General features: G+C 40.5%; 1 protein-coding gene across 1 annotated transcript in view; it reads right to left on the bottom strand.

The window, feature by feature from the left end:
• Positions 1 to 599: 599 nt before the first annotated feature.
• Positions 600 to 22,626, bottom strand: part of GRK6 (G protein-coupled receptor kinase 6) — a 94,686-nt gene continuing 72,659 nt past the window's right edge. The window contains exons 11-16 of the mRNA XM_089671127.1: positions 20,356 to 20,445; positions 20,074 to 20,282; positions 15,254 to 15,391; positions 14,938 to 15,075; positions 11,830 to 11,964; positions 600 to 8,456 (exon numbers count right to left, since the gene is read on the bottom strand). Coding sequence (XP_089527253.1) covers positions 8,406 to 8,456; positions 11,830 to 11,964; positions 14,938 to 15,075; positions 15,254 to 15,391; positions 20,074 to 20,282; positions 20,356 to 20,445 — 761 coding nt within the window. The 3' untranslated portion in view covers positions 600 to 8,405. The remainder of the gene's footprint in view (positions 8,457 to 11,829; positions 11,965 to 14,937; positions 15,076 to 15,253; positions 15,392 to 20,073; positions 20,283 to 20,355; positions 20,446 to 22,626) is intronic.

Genomic DNA, 22,626 nt, shown 5'->3' with positions numbered 1-22,626 from the left:
AAAAAAAAAAAAACCTATGTATCACTTTGTTATCTTGCTCTGGATTATAACAGGTATAGGGCTGCAAGAGCTGAAGTGGTTAACCTTCTACGGTTATAAAAATCTATAGAGGAGAAAAGACTTCAGTTGCTCATTGTTTCTGCTACATCATTAGACTTCAGCATTCTGCAATCGTAGGAGATTAATTGTTCCAATTGCACTGCTGAAAATCTCTTGTGTAGCATCTTACATTAGAGTAATGTAATATAAACAAAAAGATTAATCTAATGAGATTTTAGTACGCTGACCTACTGAAAATTACTTAGGAAGCCCTAGCCTAAACTTCATGCAGCTAAGCATTAAATCTTCTGTCTGGAGCTACCTGGGCAATTAAGTCTCTATGCCTAGATTTAACTACAGGTTGACAATTATTTTCGTAAGTGCTAGATTGATATTGATTGAATGCTGAAAAAAAGGCAATTGCCAACCCGTGATTAAATCTCTCAATAGCTCCAAATTATCTGTGAAAACTTAACCTAAGCAAAGATACAGCACTTTCATGTATTTAATACAACAGAATATAAAATGAACATGGCAAATAATGTATCAAAACACAAATCTGATATTTTACTGCTTCCATAGTAAACATAATTTTATTTGTTTTTTTTTCCTAGAGGTAAGGTAGGTAAAAAGTTAAATCTCCTGTTCCACATTGATGCGGATACTTCTCTATGCATGTTGTGCATGGCTATTTCACATTATGTAACTCTGTCCTTTTAGGTTTAGCAATCTTTTATGTGAGCGAGGAAATGTAGGGATGTAACAATAACTATGTCAATTCCTGTTGTATTGACAATATTTTTGATTGCACCAACCCACAGCATAGTTTATACCTGTGTCTGTCTATGGCTCTGTGTGCCGGGGTACAAACTATACATGCCTGTATACGGTGTTACTGTGTAGGTTTCGTAAGGAGCCACTGTCACATAGGTAACAATTCTCCAATCTATAACACAAGAAAAATTGCACATGTAGTCCTAGTTTAGATGTGGACATCTTACAACAGGGTTAATGTAATTTTGCAAATGAGCCTTATAGTCATAGGGTTAATGTAATTTTGCAAATGAGCCTTATAGACATACTACAAAGTAACCACTAGATGGCAGCCTTGCAAGGCATTTTTCATTGAAACTGTTTCACATGCATGACTTTACATAAAAAATAAAACTGCAATCAGCTGCACTTCATGTAGATATTTTCTGTCCAAATAATCCACAAACTCTGGCATCTTGTTGATTTCAGAAATTCACACAGAATACAAGAAATGTTTTTTTTTTTCTTTTTTAGAAAACAAAAATGTATAAAATCAACAGACATGTTACAAAGGAGAAACAAAATATCCAGGCATTTTGGTGACATTGCAGCAGTGCAGTTAGGTAGTAGTGCTATGACAATACAAGTACAAAGGCATCCAGGCAGCTGTCCTCTGGGAGCAGAAGAGGAGATTTATTAATCCTGCTCACTTATGAGCCAGTTCTTCCCTCCAGCCTGCTGGAAGGACAGGCATGGTGTTAGGCACCAGTCAGGCTCCCCGGAGCCATGCTACTTTATGTTTTTCTGTAAAACAGACATTTTACGGGTGGAAATTTTATATCTGACATTTTTATGAGTGATTTGTGCTTCACTGTTTTGCTACACATTAAAATGGGAATTTTGTACTTACCGTAAAATGTATTTTTTGAAATTCATTGAGGGGCACAGTAAATTAGACTGTTGGGCTATACTGTTGCCTACAGGAAGTTTTGGACACTGGAAAAACAAAAAGTAGTTTCCAGAAAGGTATAATCCCCCTCCTACTCCCAGCATGTTTCAGTTTAGTGGAAAAGCAGTATCACGAGCATAACCATGAAGATGGATGGAACCTGTGACCATCAATTAAATTCAAGAAATGGATTTTATGGTAAGTATAAAATCTCATTTTCATTCTTGCTGATTGAGGGACACAGGATTTCAAATAATGTTTGAACATTCAAAAGTAGTCCAACAGCAGGGTGGGCAAGAGCAACAAAACACTAACAGACCCAGGGACCGCCTGCAGCCTAAAGAGCTGCCTAAAAAGGACCTTAACTCAAAGCTCACGCCAGATAAGGCCTGAGCATCCACTTTATAAAATTTGTGGGAACAAAAAGAAGACCAGGTGGCAACTTTGAATCTTGGCAACCGTAGCCTGATGTGAAAAAGCTCAGAAATCATGCACAGACCTACTGGAGTGCACCTTAACAGGAAAGGGTGGAACCAGATTCTTCTAGCAGAGCATCTTACCACCACAAACGCTATTTAATTTATTTTTAAAAAAACACTATTTTTAATATTCAAAGCAAACTCACCCATCCATCCAACTCTCCATACTTTATTTTGCTGAGAAATCACTTTGAAAAACACCCCCCTAAAATTTCTGGCTGTGCCCATCTTGAGTAAGGGCAGATGATTCATGAAACTCCGCTCAGGCATGAGGGTGTGCTTAGCTGAGAAAACCCCTCATGCCCTTCTGAAGACTCCTGGAATGGATTACATCATTTGTCTAGGCATGGAAAGCAGGAAGTAACTGAAGAAATGTAAAGAAAAAGGTTCAAAACAAGCAAATACAATACGCTTTCCTATCTATTTACTACTGAAATGTTACCAGCATAAGGATTAAAAATAGTCAATGTTGATTCAGAGAGAATTTCTGCTTTAAGCTAGAAAGGTGATCTGTCTGAGCCATCAAGAAATAGTAGACGAAGTTGATGCCCTTTTCAGAGACCATCAGGGATGATAAAGAGAAAAAGCCAGTCTTTCTAATGAAAGCAGTGGCAGTGAAGTACACAACTACATCCAGGCAATGGAGAGAAACCTGATGAACTGGTGCCAGACAGAGGAATGTTCTGATTGAGGTGAAAAGGACAAAGCCACTTTAGGAAGATAGGAGGCTCTAGACCTCAACACTACCTTGTCCCAGTGTAAGACAAGGAAAAGGGGAACAAAAGCCAGCAGCTCAGATACATGCATTTCAGAGGCAACAAGAAACAACCATGTGGGTGACGGGGAAATGGATTATCTGTGTGTTTTTATGAAGTGCCATGAGAACTGAATACAGAACCCACAGAGTCACAGGTGAGCGCACAGGGGGAGCCATATCATAAATACCTCACACAAGACTTAAAGAGGGGAAGCTAATGGTCTCCGGAACAAGAGTGCAAGCAATAACACCTGCCCTTGATGGTACTCAGGAACAAACACAGTAAAGCCAGGTATCATCTCACAGATTAAAGGTTCTTCCCTTACGCCAAGCAAAGTATGCCTTCCAAGTGCAATAGTAGGCCTTGTGGAAAAAGTAAAAGTTTCATGGAAATAACCAATTCAGAGATGCCTCTGTTCATCAAGACCTGTATCTACATCCATGCCATCAAAGCCAGTGTCCATGTAGCTGGATGGTTTGATTTGGTTCTTGGGACAGAAGATCTGGAAGAACCCATGGATCATCTGCCAGGAGTCTGCTTAATTTGGAGTACCACATCTGCCTGGACAGGTCATGCAGATCACCAGCATGGCCTCCATCTTTATCCTGCAGAGCAGACCTGGAAGGAGTTTCAGGAGGAAAGGCATAGATCAGGGTGTTCTGATCCCATTCACAATTTCCACCAGAGGATCTCTGCACCTGGAGACAAAACATGTTTGTTTTTTTGTTGAACCTGAAGGCCAATAGATCCACATCTGGTGACCCCACCTGTGACACAGGTCCTGAAACAACTTCAGGTGAATGTCATAGCCTCTCCAACAGGCAGACAGACTCGTGCATTCCATGGCAACTTTCTGGGTATGAAAATATTTAGGAACTGTGAATGGGTTGGAGTAGAACCACTGGAGCTGTCCTGCCACAGGTATTGGGGCAAGGACCCCTTGCTGAAGATAACCTGTAAGAGCTACATGGAGTGCATTCTGTGTGGTGGCACAGATAAATTGGAAGGAGTAAACAAAAGAGGGGACAGAGAGTGGAGTTTTAGCTTGAAGCCCATAGAACACCCTTCCCAAGCAATCAAGATGCTTGTTGTCCAAATAACCACAAAGGCAACCAGGCGTCCCCCCACTTTCAAGAGTTAAAAAACATTTCCAAGGGCTTAGGGAAAGACTTGGGCTTGGTTTTGAAAGTTAAAGTCTGGGAATAATCAAAGGAACTCTTTGTGATCTCTGAAGACGGATGAATCCCCCTGTGTTGATCCCCAGTTTTTTTTCTGTCAGGACAGATGAATACAAAGACTGTAAGTAGAGGGTCTGCTTGAATAGAAATCAATCAGCTGTAGTTTGGCAAACTAGTGTTATTGCCAGAGCAGGTAGAAAAGTAGGGTCTACCTGACAGAGCGAGGTTTGAAAAAGGGAATCGCTTGCAATTGGGATCCTTGATATAAGGTGCATCCTCCACAGGGATGGTTAGGGCTTTGTTAAAGTGGAATACTGCCAGATCCATAGCAGGGCACCCAATTTATAACAAAAGTCTTCCATGAATGGGTATAGGACCGATACCCATTTGGGAGGGTTGAACACCTTTTGTCAGGGTTCTTCCAGTCTCCATAAAAGGACAATGAAAAATGTGTGTGCCAGAAAAAAGTTTTCATAGTCTTGGGGACTGTAATTGAGTCTAGTCTGGGAACAACACTGTTAGAAGCAGCAGATTGACTCTCAAGTCTGGTGGTCTCCAAGTCTGGGAGTAATGGCAGTCTGACTCCTTGGGTGTATGTTAAGAGCTTCTGATGGTGTCTGCTGGCAGAGTCAGCAACTGAAGTTGCAATTTGGATATGGGACTATTCCCCACTTGTATTGGATCAGACATGTTGCACCGCAGGTAGAAGCAACGTAGCTCAGTGGACTTTCACGAACCAGCTACTGGTAGCAGGAAAGATTAAGATGGCCAGATGGTGAGGGCATCAGAGAAAAATGGAGGCTAAATCAATGTGTCAATTGCAGTCAGGAGTAGCAGCGGGAAGGTGCTTCCTCTATACTGAACGGCCAGAAATGTGCAAGTAGCATGCGCGGCATTCCACTCAGTGGATTACCTAAACCGATGAAAAGCGTAACATTCAAATTGTCCCTGGTGACCCTAGTAACATGTTGTCTCTTGGTGCTCGACCCACACAGCACTACTTACAAAGGAAGTCTTCAGAGACAGGGCCATAGCTGAGGCTGTTCCATGCCTTTGGACCCATAATGCACTCAATACATTCAGGTCTGCAATGCAAAGCACAGACTGTAATCTGACCTTTGGGTACTGACCCCACAATTTTCCAGTCCAGTGGGGTCTGGGTACAGTCTTCAAAGTTAGTGCTACTGATTCATATAGAGACCAGCTTGGCAGCTTGCAAATCTTGACTGAACAAAACTAAATCTTAATCATAGAAAATGTTACACTTTCTCAGCAGAGCAGAGGAAATGTTTCCGTTTTCTCAGGTCATTAGTAAAAATGATTATTCTTTTGGCACTACGCGACCAAGCTGAGGCATGCTGGAGGCAGAAGGGATTATACTGGGCTGGCCACTGTTTTTGTTCTTTGTATACTACTGCTTAATTCCTCCTGTAGGCAGCAGTATAACCCAACAGTCTCTGAAATCCTGTGTTCCTCAATGAATTAGAAAGAAAAAAAAGGGACAATTCAGTTCAATGCACTTTTCCTGAAAACAGAAATGTAAAAAGGTACAGTTCATGGACATCGAGGGGACAGGGCTGTGGGGGTGGCACACAGGCGCTTGAAGAGCAGCATCAACAATGAAATGTAATACACATGTCCAGTTTAGGGGGGGGGGGGGATAATAAAAGCCTGTTCAGCTTAAAAATATTATGCTTGAAGATTTGGGAATGTAAAAAGTGTCTATGGCTAAATCTGTAGAGATAATTGCTTTCTCCTGAGTGGGTACCCATCTCTGTAGTGAAAATGTATTACTTACATTTGACAATTTTCTTCAGAGATCTTTCCTGTGGGTCCTGCTTGGCACTACACAATCTGCCTTGCAAATTCTGCTCAGTTGACCAGTGTTCCTATGATGGCTTTACGCTCTGAACTCCATTTCCATGGACCGACTGGACAGGCGAGAGTAAATGACACTATGCTCACTTTGCTCCCATCACACTTTCTTACTTTATATTTCTAAATCCTTTGTACAGGAGGATCTTACCCATGTATTGGGAAAAATCATTTCAGCCATGGAAAAAGACCAGCAGAAAAATGTACATAATATGTTAGGTACAGTATATGCACTTTTCTTTAAGCTACAGTCTCCTCTTTACAGAAGGTTACAAAGCAGTTCTCTGCATCCTATAAACTATTTTGGTCACTGCAGAAAGTTTACTGGTTGCTGTAGCTAGCAGATGGAGATGTGGTAGTACATTAGATTATGCAGAGCCAACGTGACAGTTTCATGGAGTTCCCAAATATATTAGAAACACAACTGAGACCTTTGTCATTATATTTTGGAAGCAGGAATTAAACCAAGACCCTTTGTCTAGATGGCAGAACTTGCTGGGAAATGTATTTCATTTAACCTCTTGCACAGAACTTCCTCTTTCACAACTAACCTGATGGGCTGCTGGCCATTTTTATTCTCTCTGCAATGGCTACCTGGTGCCTATAAACAATAGAAGGCTAATTTTCTTCTTGGGCATGCCTCTTTAAAGGATACAGTAAGCTACTAATTTCCTAGTAAATGTAATGTTGTTCTCCTATAAAGAGGAACAAAAAACTCTCCTATCATTTACAGCCAAGGAAGCTGCCATCTTAGAGTTTGCTTAAAGTGGCACTAAACCATTCTCTCTTTTTTTTTAGCCAAGGAAGCTGCCAACTTATGCAGGCCATAGACGGTTCGTTTATCGGCCAATTTTTTGTCCGAAAGAATAATCGGCCGATTTTCGCACTGCTAGTGGGGCAATGGCATCAGCCGATTTTCGCGGTTCCTCCTCATTTCATTTATCGGTCATGCTGGAAAATTCATGAAAAATGGCTGATTTTCAAAATCATTGGTGGCAACATCAGTTTACAGAACGAACGATGTTTCATTTTTTCAGACGAAAAATCGGGCGATAAACGAACCGTCTATGGCCTGCGTTAGTCTGTTTGATCTGTAACTGCCATGGTGCTGTACATGTGATCAGTTATGACACCAGCCATTTGATGGGTTGACAGTTTGGTTGAGAGCATAAGCAAATGTGGCAGTTACAGTCTCAACACAAGCAGGGAATGTAACAGTTTTTGAAACAGTTTAAATTGGAACTAAACCCATCAATTTAACAAACGCCATCGAACAAACAGTTTCAAAACATTTGCTTGTGCTCTCAACCAAACTGTCAAATCATTAAATGGCTGTTGTCATAACTGCCCACATGTGCAGCACTCATGGCAGTTGCAGATAGAACACAGGCTAAGATGGCTGCAGATTAAAGCAGAACTAAACCTTCTGATCCTTTTCAGTTGCCATGGTACAAAGAGTAGTTAGCAAACCAATCATATTTAATCTTTTAATATTTTAAAGCAGTTAAAGCAAAATAAATATAAAATTTGAATTGGTTGCTGCTAGGACATGTAGTACATAACCTTTTTAGGCTGAACAAGCACTGACAAAAAGCTGTGACCCTTTTAAATTTTGAAGATTGTCTGTAGCAGTTAACTCCTTAATAATATGTCCCCAACATACCTGCTAGCTTAAAAGCGCTAGTGTGCCATCACCCTATAAAACAAGTCCTTTCCAACATTTGCAGGACCACCATGACTTAGTCTCTAAGGTTGTACCCAGAATGACCAGTGTGCCCCAAATAAGAATGAAATCACCTGCCTTGAAATGACACACCTAAATGCTTAAAAGTAGTTTTTCACATACTGGATTACTTAAACGTCCATTTTTAACTTTACATTACATGGAAAAGACAAACATAATATATGTAAGAGGAGGTTAAACTCGCAAAGGAGTTTGAAGTGAGGACTGTGGTAAATACCCTATGTATTCCTATATAGAAGTAAAAAAAAATAAAATTTTTAAACAAAAATAAAAAAATCTCTTAGCACAAAGATAGAAAGGACAGTGTGAAATATTGTGTGGTTTCCTTTCGCTAGTCCTTCCTGAGAGGCCTGTGCAGTCCTTTGGCCTATGGCATCAAGGGATGGAGTTAAGTCAAGCCGCTGAGGGCAAAATGCTGAAAATATACATTTCTAGATTCATAGATTTCCATTTATACATAAAATATTTGACACAATTCCCTTAGCAGACAACTGATGTCCAATTCATATAGCACTATGTCTTTCTGGAAGGGAAATGTGCAGTAATAAAAGTGTGCCAAAAAAAAAACAAAAAAAAAAAAAACCAAAACTGTAAACCGGTTCAACTCAATTGTTTTGAATTCCCGCAAAGCTATAGGCGAGTTGGCTCATCTTCACTATCACTGCAGTTACCACAACAGTCCTAGAAAAGAGAAAAAACACAGAACAAATATGGTGAAAGAGGCCATGCAACGAAATGCAAAGAGTACAATTAAATTAGCTAAGAGCAAAGCACAGGTTTGCTTCTGTTCTCTATATACTCCCCACATACACTTAACCTCTACTTCTCTGCAACTATGTTCAGTGACGGGAAAGGAAGGAAATACCCAGCCCTTTCAGATATGGGGGATCACGTGACAGCAGTGATCCAATCAGCATGGTCTCATTGGTAATCAGAAGCCCTGTCTTGGGTATGACTCAAATGATTCATATCTTACAGAGGGCTTTCCTTTTCTCCCAGTGGCTAAACCCAACAGTGGAGGAGGAAAAATAAAAAGTATGTATTGTAAGTGTTACTGAAGGTGCTGGAATTAAAATTAACCTGTTGGTTTACCCTGTGTATGTTCTATCTTGGGTAAACGGCATTGTTCCCCAGCGGTTCAAAACATCCACTGGACCCCCTCCTTATACATCCCTGGTGTAGTCTGGATGTACCAGATTGATAGCGGGAGATCGCTGCAGACACTGAAAAGCCGTTTCACTGGTCTGGGGATTTGAAATTGCAGCAGCTTTCTCTCCTCGAAGTACTGACAGTACGGGCTAGACGGCTTCTGATTGGTCAGCAACATGTGACGGGTGCTGACCAATTAGAATCCCTGTAGTCCATATGAGCTGAGCAATACACACAGGAGATTAAGCCACAGGGGTTTTAAATCCCTGGACTGGTGAAGCGGCTTTTTGATGTCTGACAGTGGGGGATCACGCCAATTTGGTACAGCGGGACCAGGGGGGATGGGGAGGGGGTCTAGTGGATGGCTTGAAAAGCTGGAGGGAGAAAGCCGCTGGAGAGGTGGGGAACAAAGCTGTGGAAGAGGCAGGAGGAGACCAAACCGCAGTCCCTGATGTCTGCAGTCGGATTGGGAGCTGGAAATTTGGAACCCATCATGCAGGGAGGTTTCCTGCACTGCTCCTGTGTGAATTCAAATGCAAAGACACTATGACAAGTCTGGGTTCACACAGGAGCTGTGCGAGAAATTGCATGCGATACAGACAGGAATCGCTCCACATTCCTGGTCAAATTGTATGCAATTCTTTGCAGTGCGATTTGAGCTCCTTTATTTTATATGGGCTCCAGAAGCACCGCAAAGGTATTGGTACTTGGTATCGGTGAGTACTTGACCAAAAGTATCGGTGCTCACACTTGCCAGTAAAAAAAAAAAAAAAACGGGTATTAGTGCAACCCTAACTGTAACCACTTAAAAAGTGTTAGCTAGAGTTCAGCCTCAATTTGTAAGTCAAATCAATCTAAATCTGCTATTAGAACACTACCCTTTCCCCAAACTGACAATACGGCTGTCTACAGGGGTCTTCCATCCAAAGCAGAGACACCTTAAGGGCTAGTTGTGCATGTTTCCCCCACTGCATTCAAAACACACTGGATGTGTGATGTGCTGCAGGTGTTAATATAAAATTCTAATGACACCCCTGCACCAAATGGCATGGTACCTCAGTGCTGGTGCAGTGCACTTTTGAAAAGTAGTGCATGCACTTTTTGGTGCAATCCAGTGCGATTTCAGCCTATTCAAATGAATCAGCTGAAAATTGCACTGTACCGAGTTGCACAGGAACACGATTTGCATTCAGATGGGAAAAGGCTCAGGAAGTGTGTTACTGGCTAGATCCCCAGGTAAAAATTAAAAAAAAAAAAAAAAAAAAAAAAAGAAGAAATATAATGCAGCCACCACATTTAAGGAGTGGTAAACTGCAGTATATATTACAATTTTTATTTCTGGGTTTAATAACACTTTGAGCACATCACAAAAATAATGCAGCAATAATTCTTTATGTAAAAGAACTCACCAGCTTAACAGTTTCCATAAGTACTAGGTTTAGGTTTGTGTGTGTGTGTATGTATATATATATATATATATATATATATATATATATATATATATATATATATATATAGCATACGAGCTATTAGTCATACATCTCAAAGTTACAATTCCATATCAGTACATAAAGGTGAGGTGATAACAGCTTGAAAAGCCATCACTTTTTTTTTTGGTTCTCCCCTCATGACTTTGGCGTTAGTAATGCATGTTATCTAGTGTTCTATGTATCCACTTTTTTACATTGTATCCACTTTTATACATTTACTAACAGATATTTTTGTCACAATGAGAAGTATTACTGTGTACATATGATATACAGTACCCAACACCTGTGGAAATCTAAAGCGATATTAAACCCAAAACTGTAATATATTGCAGCTTACCAATCATTATATGTGGAGGCCACATTCTATTTTCAGGGCTTTTCCCCGTTTTAACTTGGTAATCTGGCCAGTAACAGTTCTCCTGCGTTTGAATGCCCCCCACTTTGGATGAAGGAGCACAGGGGCATCTTTGGATAGCAGCATTGTCAGTTTGGAGGGAGGGAAGTGTTAGATGTACTAGCAGATTAAAATACACTAACAAAGTGAAGCCAAACTCCAGTAATACTTTATAAGCAGTTAGATTAGGTTCACATCTGAGCGGTTAAGGGAAGGCATGTAAAATCACACACCTTCACACACCCAAAGAAAAGCATGCAGCTGCTTAGGAGATGCGTGGGGGCACCATTATTCCTAATGGCACCCCCACGCACAGGAGACCAGTGACGATTTTTTAGAAGCAGCTTTTCACAGACTGGTAAACCTCTTCCCATCTTTACTCCTGAGACACTGACTCTCAAAGATACTCTTTTTACACCCAATCATGTTACTCACCTGTTGCCAATTAACCCAGTTAGTGGCAAAATGTTCTTCCAGCATTTCCTTGTTAGTATCACTTACTATGCCAGCTTTACCCTGTCCTGACTTGTTTGGGATGTGTTGCTACCATCAATTTCAAAATTACCTTATTTATTTTTTTATAAAAAGGGTAATTTTTTCATCTTATACATTTGATATGGATTCTATTTTCTCTTGTGAATAAAATAGGTATTTATGAAATCTGCAAATCACTGCATTGTTTTTTTATGTAGATTTTACACAGTGTCCCAACTTTTTGGAATTGGGGTTGTAGTAAAGACAACCATAATAACTGTTATAATATAACAGTTGTATGCAATTGTATAATACTACAATAAAATACTTGAAACATCTCTGGCACCAGCTGTACAAATTCAGAAACATTGTCTTCCTAGATCCTGGAATTTATCCAGTTCTGTAAATAAGAGGCTGTTGCTATGATAATAAAAGTACTGGGTAACAGATTAAAAACTGAAAAAAATATCCATTTTCCTAAAGAACCAAACACTTGCATCAGTTGCATTCACACCAGTATAAATTCGAACATTCACTCTCCCATCACCTGTCTGCTGAACAGTCTCTGCAGCAGTCCTTTCTTGGGTTCTGGGGAAGGTAGACCTCTCCAGTCCAGGTCAGGTGGTATAGGTCCATCCATGGGCACTTCACTTAGTTCTTTGAAGCAGTCGGTCTCTATCATCTAAAAGAGAACACATGCAGCTGGTAGATTCAAGTTTCTGTCTAGTGTATAAACACATTTTTATTATTAAATCTTTCCTATTTTCAGTGACAGTGATAAATTGAAAGTGATTATCTGAATCTGTGATCAAAAATGCATTGATAGTAGATTGTAAGCTCTAAGGAGCAGGGCCCTCTGTTTCCTCTTGTACCAAATTGTATTGTAACTGTAATGTCTACCTTCATTTTGTAAAACGCTGCGTAAACTGTTGGCACTATATAAATCCTGTATAATAATACTAATACATGGTTTCCAAAAGCATAGTTCACACCAGTGCGTTCCAATAACAAAAAAGTAGAACATGCTGCATTTTTTTTGCACTGAACTGTACTGGAATGCAGTAAAACACATCAAAAAGGCACCAGAACGCACCTTATTTAAGTTGAAGAGAGAGGGGAAAAAATTAACCGGAATGCATCAAAAACACGTATACATAAATGCATGCGGTCTGCATAGGCTTTTAGCAGAGTTCAGGAGCTGCCATGTTTAGGTGAGGTTAAACCTTCCTCTCCTGAATGCGGAAGAATCGCGTTCAGGATAGGAACGTTTTGACCGCTGACCACGGGAAACCTCAAAACGCGTCAAAATCACGGTACTGCGTTTTGCATTTTCCCGCGGATGGTGGTCAGTGTAGGCTCATGTACATGTAGCCTTAGTATACCTTTACTGACTTTTGCTACAAACCTACCTATGCATTAGTGTCCTCAGTATATTAACATTCAGTGCTGAGTTTGGAAAAGAAACCTTGCTTTTTCAGCTGCCTTTTTTTGCCCTCCTCTCTCTGTCCTGCAGATGGAAGGATGGAGAAAGATGGGCAATGAAATGGGCAACTGATAAAGTAAGCAAATTGCATATTAGTGTACCGAGGACATGGTAATGATTAGAGCGGTTTGTGGCAAAAAGTGCCCCTGCTGCTACTACTGGTTATAAAAATGACATCCTCTAATTTCTTTGTATTACACATCAGAAGCAGCTGTCAAAATGCAGCCACTACCCCAGGGGTGGGCAAACTTTTTGACTTGAGGGCCGCAATGGGTTCATATATTGGACCCGGGGGCCGGACCAAGAGTAGATGAATGATGTGTATGTGTCATCCATAGTAAGTATAGTAATATTCCACCATAGTAAGCATAGTAATTAATCCCCCATATAGTAATTCATCCCCCATAGTAATTCATCCCCCCTATAGTAATTCATCCCCCCTATAGTAATTCATCCCCCCTATAGTAATTCATCCCCCATATAGTAATTCATCCCCCATATAGTAATTCATCCCCCCTATAGTAATTCAATTTACTTACCTTTGCTCCGCGCGTTCCTCTCGCCGTGTTCCCGCGCCGTTCCGGTCTTCAGGGCGGACTGTGAGAGGAGCCTAGCTCCCCTCATGTTCGTCACGCTGCCCCGCCTACACACATCCTGACAGCCATCCTGACAGTATCACGCTCCGCGGGCCGGATTAAAAGGTCCGCCGGGCCGTAGTTTGCCCATTGCTGCACTACCCCCTATTCTTCTCTACATGACTGACGGTTTCTATCATACAACAAATACTTTTCCTTATCACTATTCTGACTATCTTTTTTCTCCATTCTTTCCCTGCTTTGGTCATATTTAGACCATCTGGAGCAGATTTCCAGTAATATGTTATAACCTTTCAATTAAAACGTAAGGCAAAACTTTTTTTAAAACTTTTGCACAGTGGAGAGTATTTAGAACACCTGTAAGCTTTTATTGCTGTCTGTGCCCCTGTTAAGAAGATTCCCCCTCTCGATTTGTCCGTTTTACCATTGAAAGTGAAAGTAAAAGAAAGTCCCAAATTTTTGGGTTGTCCCCAGAAAAGTAAAAGAGGGGAAGATCTTGCAATGGGACACTAGTTCTGGTGACCTGGGGGTCCCCAAGGAATTCCCAAATTCCCTTAATTTGCAGGAATTTCCTTTCACTTCCTGTTTGCAGAGATTTCCCTTCACTTCCTGTCTCATATCCAATGGGACACTGATGGCAAAAAAAAAAAAAAATCTAGCAGGGGTTATAACCCTCCTTTACTCTATCCAAAATTAAAAAAACTATCAATAGATCGATTTCTCTGGGGCATGATCTGCCAGAAATGGATTAAAATTCGGCCAAAACCTGCTGAGCTGGTTAAATTTCCATTTATGGCCAGCCTAAAGTGCAACTTCACCCTGAAGGGGAAGTTCCACTTGTTTGTTTTCTCCCCCCCTCCACTGCCACATTTGGCACTTTTTGTGGGGGAAGGGGGAGTGGGTACCTGGTTTTGACAAGTACCCACTCCCACTCCTGGCCAGATGTGCCGCAGTGATCTCAGCTGTAAGTTCGGCTGCCCCCTCCTTCCCCCGCAGTCTTCTGGGACACATCACAAGTCCCAGAAGACAGCAGGACCATTCACAACGTGCTTCGTGCATGCACAGTAGGCATCTGGCTGTGAAGGTTGACGATTTCCCTTACTTAAAATTCCAGCACCTGCACCCAAAGCCGATTGAAGAATTGGCTTGGGTGAGGACATCGCTAGATCCCTGGAAAATTATGTGCCTTATATTAAAAGTCAGCAGCTGCAGTATTTGTAGCTGCTGACTTTTAATTGTTGTGGGGGAGCCCGAAGCGCCATTTTAAAATGTAAAATCAACTTGATGTAAATATTCCTATGAAGTTGTTAGTACAGCCTTAATTAATTCAATGTGTATGCTTATTACAAACCTTTAAAGGCTAATCTACAAATCTTGACGTTTAATACGATTATAAAAATACAAAATGACAAGTGTATAATGTGAAAGTTGTACACAAATTACATTTACATCACCACTACAATATTAACAAACTCTGAATATACCCTTTTCTTTTCCCTAAAGCTGGAAAAGGGAATTTAGTCTCTGGACTGGTAGCCTTATGGCAATCCTTCCATCACGATTGACCTAGACCTACCTCATTTTGCCACGGTATAGACACACAACCAGTAGCAAACTTTCTGTAAAAGTCGCTGTCGGTTTGCTCTAGCTCCACTCCTTTTACTGTTGAAAACTGTTCTATGTCCAGGACATCCTTGCAGTAAATTGCTTGAGGCTGAAACAGCAGGATAATGAGGTTACATAAAAGCGTATCACATAGCATCATGAAAAGTCTATTATTGATCATCCCATGACCAGCAGAAATCTCAAGTAAGCTTGGAAATGTCACCCTCCCTTGCTCACATCATTGACTTCTCTTTCTTTAAGTGCAGAAAATAAAACGTTATTCTTACATCTGGTTTAAATGGGGGTTCTAGCATTCCAGCTTCAAGTCTTTTAAAATTTATATGCCTGAACAATGGGTGTTCTTTTACTTCCTGTGCTCCTCCACCGCGACACCCTAATCGCTGATCAGGGTCTTTACATAGAAGCTGTGTAAGGGAAAAAAAAAAAAAAAAAATTGAGAACTGAACACCAACATGACACCTATTCATACAGAAACAAAAATTATGGGTGCGTGGGAGGCTTCATTTGTACAGTACACGTATTTATCACTGCTATGCTTATGTGCCAATCAAAGCATATACTTCTGTGAGGAAAAAAATACTGTCTGCATCTGCAGTCACATAACACAGAATCACTACATATTGCTGACAGTAAGCCAAAGTAAACTCCAAAATACATAATGTTACTGTTCTTCTGACAGCAAGGCATGGGAAAAATGTTACAGAATGCAAAGATTTTTTTTAGAGGGCTTTAAAGATCATTTGAAGCTGAACTCTGAGCAGATATATCCAATTTAGTACAGCTGTGAATCCCTCTAAAGTGTCTTTGCCTACCAGACAAAGTGATGTCACCCTCCAGGCTGTGTTGTCTGGCAGAGGTATATGAATCATGTATATAGCTGGTGAGACTTAATAAATCCTCTGGCAGGTAAAATACACATATCTGAATGGTCTTAACTGTAAATGTAACAGTTTGCCTGGAGTTTAGCTTTAATGAGGATGTGTGCTGTAGCAAATAACAAGGGATGTATACTTATCCTTCCACTATTCAAAAAGCTCCAGTATGTAAAGACCTACCATATGTTCACTTTTTTTGGTGAGCAGGAAATTATTTAACTGCATCTGTACCATTGTATGGGGGACGGTTCTTTAATGAGTTTAGAAATGGAGGTGGATAAAAGCACCATTGGGAGGCCATTCTGCCCATTAATCTTGGTGAAACAAGCAGCTTGGTCATAGAGACCAATCATGGTGATAATATGATGTAAACCATGTGTGTTTACATCTAAGAGCCCCTCCCTCCTTTTACAATGGAAGAAGGGGAGGAGACAGGAAGGAATGAATTAATGAATCATTCATTAGTTCCTGAGCACTGTATACATTGCAGCAGCCACACATTCAACATAAACATTTAACCTTTTCACCCCAAATCTTCTCCTACACGTAACAGAGGTAACTATCTGGTGAATGGAGGTAACTGATAAATTACTTTATCGGTGTACAAAAACATTAATATTGTGTCTGTCCTGTCTCACTGAAACTCCCCCCCCCCCAAAAAAAATAAATAAATGTATGTATGTATGTATGTATGTATGTATGTATGTATGTATACACACACACACATATACATACATACATACATACATACATACACACACACACACAGTGAAGGAAATAAGTATTTGATCCCCTGCTGATTTTGAATGTTTGCCCACTCACAAAGGAATGATCAGTCTAAAAGTCGAATGGTAGGTGTATTGTAACACTGAGAGACAGAATAGCAACAAAAAATTCATAAGAAATGCATGTCTAACAAATTATGCACTGATTTGCATGTTCATGAGGGAAATAAGTATTTGATCCCCTTCACAAAACATTAGTATTTGGTGGCAAATTCCTTGTTGGCAATCACAGGTCAGGAGTTTCCTTTAGTTGGCCACCAGATTTGCACACATCTCAGGAGGGATTTTGGCCCATTCCTCTTGGCAGATCCTTTCCAAGTCATTAAGGTTTGGTGGCTGACGTTTGGCAACTCGAACTTTCAGCTCCCTCCACAGATTTTCAATCAGATTAAGGTCTGGAGACTGGGTAGGCCACTCCACGACCTTAATGTGCTACTTCTTGAGCCACTCCCTTGTTGCCTTGGCCGTGTGTTTTGGGTCATTGTCATGCTGGAACACCCATCCACGACCCATTTTCAATGCCCTGGCTGAGGGAAGAAGGTTCTCACCTAAGATTTGACAGTACATTGCCCCATCCATCGTCCCTTTGATGCGATGCAGTTGTCCTGTCCCCTTAGCAGAAAAACATCCCCAAAGCAGAATGTTTCCACCACCATGTTTGACAGTTGGGATGGCGTTCTTGGGGTTATAGGCAGCATTCCTCTTCCTCCAAACGTGGCGAGTTGAGTTGATGCCAAAGAGCTCGATTTTGGCCTCATCTGACCACAACACTTTCAACCAGTCCTCTTCTGCATCATTCAGATGTTCAGTGGCAAATTTCAGACAGGCCTGGGCATGTGCTTTCTTGAGCAGAGGGACCTTGTGGGCACTGCAGGATCTCAATCCTTTGTCGACGTAGTGTGTTACCAATTGTTTTCCTGGTGACTGAGGTCCCAGCTGCCTGGAGATCATTGACAAGATCCTCACGTGTAGTTCTGGGGTGATTTCTCACTGTTCTCATGATCATTGACACTCCATGAGGCGAGATCTTGCATGGTGCACCAGACCTAGGGAGACTGACAGTTGTTTTGTGTTTCTTCCAGTTGCAAAGGCATGCACCAACTGTTGTCACCTTCTCACCAACATGCTTGGCGATAGTTTGGTAGCCCAGTCCAGCCTTGTGTAGGTCTACAATCTTGTCCCTGACCTCCTTGGACAGCTCTTTGGTCTTTGCCATGGTGGAAAGTTTGGAATCTGATTGTTTGATTGCTCCTGTGGACAGGTGTCTTTTATACAGGTAACAAAATGAGATTAGCAGCACTCCCTTTAAGAGACTGCTTCTAATCTCAACTTGTTACCTGTATGAAAGACATCTGCTAGCCAGAAATCCTGCTGAATGATAGGGGATCAAATGCTTATTTCCCTCATGAATATGCAAATCAGTACATAATTTGTTAGACATACAGTTCTTTTGAATTTTTTGTTGCCATTCTGTCTCTCAGTGTTACAATACACCTACCATCTGATTTTTAGAGTGATCATTTCTTTGTGAGTGGGCAAACATTCAAAATCAGCAGGGGATCAAATACTTACGTTTTTCCTTATATATATATATATATATATATATATATTTTTTTTTATTATATAATATATAAATGCAGTCGCTCCTGAGTAAAAACTCTTGCACAGTCTTCAATCTAGAGATTCCCTCTTCCGGTTCCAACATGACTGCGTACCAGTGTGCAAAAGCAAGGTCTATAAAGACATGGATGAGCGAGTTTGGGTTGGAGGAACTTGACTAGCCTGCACAGAGTCTTGACCTCAACCCAACAGAACACCTTTGGGATGAATTAGAGTGGAAGAATGGTCAAACATTCCAATAAACACACTCCTAAACCTTGTGGACAGCCTTCCCAGAATAGTTTAAGCTGTTATAGCTGCAAAGGGTGGGCCAACTCAATTTTGAACCCTACCGACTAAGACCGTGCGTGTAAAGGCTGGCGTCCCAATACTTTTGGCAATTTAGTGTAGATGATCTATCATATCAGTCAGGAATTCAGATTTAAAAGAAAAATCTAGTCTTGCTAGTGTTGCTTTAGATATCAGGCTGGCCATACATGGATCAGTTTTTATCAATCAACTAGCATGCTGATCGAATTTAGCCTTTAAGGTAATATTTCACCCTTTCTACCGAAGTGAATAAACGGTACTTGACACACTTTACTCACCTTCCAGAGTTCCCCTCCTCATACTATCAATCAGAAGTGCCCTACCCTGTTCTGCAAAACAATCTCACTTTCACAATTGCAGACATAGCTAGCTGTTCTAGTAAGCACAAGTTTTACCTTTTTATAGCTAATTACCATATTTTAATGTTCAAGAATTCAAGAATATATTTTTATGCAGAGAACAGTTTTAAAAAAAAAACATGACTTCATAAAAAGCTCTGCCATCAGACCATTTCCTCTGAAAAACATGCATGACGAACTGCCAATTTACAATGAATGACCTACATCAATGGTTTCACAGCAGGCTATAAATATAAAAGTGTAAAAAAAAGAAGAAGAGAGGAAGTGGTGCACCTTCTACAACTGATGACAGAAATCTAGATCAGGTCATGGGTTACAAAATCTAATTGTCTTCCTATTTCTGTGGTAAGCAGAAGAAAAACCAAATAAATACCCATGTAAGCCGGAGCTTCCTGCCAGTGAATGTTGCAGACATTCACCACACCTACATCCTCCATACATCGCAAGTTAGATATGAAGGTTATGAGAACCTTTCTCAAGATAGACACCAACTACTACATGTGTCATAGTTGGCTAAACAAGTGGTAATATCACCCATAGCCAAAAGTCAGATTCCAGTAAACATTTTATAATGCTGCTTAGAAAATGAAAGCCAACAAAGGATTGGTTGCCATAAAGAACTTGTTTTTGTCAAGAATGGTTAGCATGCTAGAAAGACTTCAGCACCTTGCTGCTGCTTGAAAAGGAACAAATGGGTCTCTTGCCTAGATTCACATTAGCTCAATACTGTGCAAGAAGGATATGAAAAATTCTAATGTGTCCATTTCTAACAGGCACACATAAAAAATGTTCGCATTACACTTTGCATGGTTTTTGCAAGAAATTGCATCATATTTGTTATGTAGTTCAAATGTATGAGGGTCTATTTACACAGCTAACACACTAGGATGGGGATCTTTATTTTAAAATTGACAGTGAGTTCACAGTCCAATGAGATTTGAAAGTTATAGTCAGTGACTAAAATAAAGATCCTTATCCTTGTGCTAAAGCTTTGTGCATTGAGCCTACTGCTTTAAAAATATAACATATGCATCAATTTTTGTCATTCCCAACACCAATTAGAATTTGCGATCAGTGACTGTAGGTTCTGCCATTTCTCCATCATGTAAAGGCCAAAACAGAATGTGATTTTACTCACCATAGTACAGACAGCGTTAGCCTCTGGCGAAAATTTGGATGAATATTCTTCTTGGCCTTCCTTTACTAACCGCTCTACTTCCTCACGTTTGATCTTCCTCTTCCTCTGCTGGAAAGGGGACTGACCTGCTATCATCTCATACAGCAGACAGCCAAGCGCCCACCAGTCAGGGCTGAATGTGTACCGTTCATTCTTCACCACCTCAGGAGCTAAGAGACAAAGCATTGTTATAACGCCATCTTAGCCAGTGCTTTTCCTGGTCACCTTCATACCTTTACTCACCCATGTATCCTACAGTGCCTACTCTGCCTTTAATAGTTTGACCTTCTGGGATGTGCACAGCCAACCCGAGATCTGAGATCCGGATGTGTCCTAAGGGAATAATAACAGTATGAAAAGCCAGGCAGGTAGACATGCATTTAGCAGACACCCACTCAAGTTTAAAAATATGCTTGCACTACATCATTGACCTTATGTATAAAAATAGTCTTTGCAGGAAGTTAAGAAAATGTTATGAATTGTTTTGTGACTTGAGGCAAAACTATGCACAGTATGTAAAAAAATAAAAAGTCACAACCTACAATAATGGGTGAAACAATTTATAATACTATAAAAGTTAAACATCCATAAATGTACTAGTTGCATTTAAGGTGACCATTAAGATATAAGAGCGGTTGGCTGTGCAGACATGATGCAACCTCTCTTAAACATGTCTGACCACTGGTGCTGTCATAAGCATAGATGCTAGGCTGATCATAAAGTCCATGGACACAATTCCAGCAGTACCCCCTCCAGGGAAATAGCAACTGGATGAGGTTTTCAACCTGTGAGAATACTTAATTGAAAATGTCTGCAGGTACCTAACAGATACAAGGCCTAACACGCCGCAAGTTTATTATTGACTACAATTTGTTAAAAGATCAATTCCATCCAAATCGTTTTCCTAAAGCCTGACTGTCATGCCAATCTCATAGCTTCAAAACGTTTGAAATCACACACCAAACACAAGTATGTAGATCAGGATTTTTGACCTCATGTACTGCATACGTATACTGGGTCTGAAAAGAGTAAAGCTACTTCACTGGCACAAGAACCAGTCAACTAGCAGTCACACAAGAAAGTCTGCAATAGCAGCCTATAGGCTTTGATTTAGTCCTGAGCAGTGGGTGTTTGGGGAGCACCTTTACCTACAGAGCAATGAGAATCTACCACTGAGTTTCCCCATTGCTCCTACACCTGACAAAATGCTGGAACACTCTGATGGTACTAACAAGTAGTGGTCCCTACTTGAGCCCTGAGGAAGTCACATGGTATTGTGACACAACGCGTCAGCCTGATGTAATGACGTACTTCCGGCGTGGATGCCATCTTGGCACACCTTTTCCTATAGCCATGCAGAATACACCCAAAAGCATGTGGTTTTGAAGCTGTCAGATACAGAAGATTTATGTGAGTGCATTTTTATTGTATTTGGATCTTTTTGATGAATAAAACATATTGCACTATGGTAGGGTATGGGTGCCAGTATCTCAAACAAAAACACAACCTATTTGGAGAGGAGCCACTACCTGAGTGCTGACCCCCTGAGAGAGAGAGATCTGTGTGCGGGGAGAGCAGACCAGTAGAGAGGCTGTATGCTAGAAAGATCTGGGGGTGTGAGCCCACAATATGCTTTGACCCTTACGGGTCGAAGTCTTGAGGTGAGAGGCTAATCTAGCTGTCGGTTGGATTTTCTTTACCAGCAGTTACCCCACTTATATCAGCACGAGTGTTGAATTGGAAGTAGTGGTATCATCCACTTATTGGACTTTGGAGCACAGATCAGACTTTTTAGTTTGATCCTATCAGTGTGTGGTTTGCACAGTATTTGCACATTTTGTCACATATTAATTTTTCCGTTTGATGCATGTATATTACACATTGAGTTTTTCATATATATTACACTAATTGATGGTATATATCCTCTGTTATATATTGTGGCACTAGTGTATTTTTTAGTGCGTTTTTTTTTTTACATTTAAATGCACTAGTCCTATGCATGGTTTTATACATTTTATATTTAGTTTGCAGTGGTATTGATGCATCACTTTCTTCACTGGATTATTATTCACCCTGCACGTTCAAGGTTAGCTGTAGAACACTATTATTTGATGTAGTGTATCTACGTGTCACATTGCATGGTGGTATATTTATATTGTTTTAAGGTATTTCACTTTTTGATTGTGGCACTCGTCGTGAATATTTATTTCACATAGTATGTTTATTGGTATATATTCACATAAGGGCACATTTTTTATATATAATATATGGTAATATTTTATGGTAATATATAGGAGTAGAGCTACATTTATTGATTTATTGATTAATTACTCTGATGGTACTGACATTGCTTTCACAGACACGGACCGTAAGAGCAGAAGGAAGAGCAGAAGGAAGAAAGTTAGAAGACCACCAAGCAGGGTTTCAAACAGAAGTATGCACCTCAACATATTATTTCAGTCCAATCTACCGATTTCAATCAAGATCAATTTGTAGGTCTACCCGTCAAGCAGG

The sequence above is a fragment of the Staurois parvus genome, unplaced genomic scaffold (genome assembly GCF_062004578.1).
Source record: "Staurois parvus isolate SC_StPar_1 unplaced genomic scaffold, SC_StPar_1.0 ptg000099l, whole genome shotgun sequence".
NCBI classification, from domain to species: domain Eukaryota; kingdom Metazoa; phylum Chordata; class Amphibia; order Anura; family Ranidae; genus Staurois; species Staurois parvus.
Note: the sequence above shows the minus strand (reverse complement) of the source record. Positions and strands in the feature narration are given on the sequence as shown.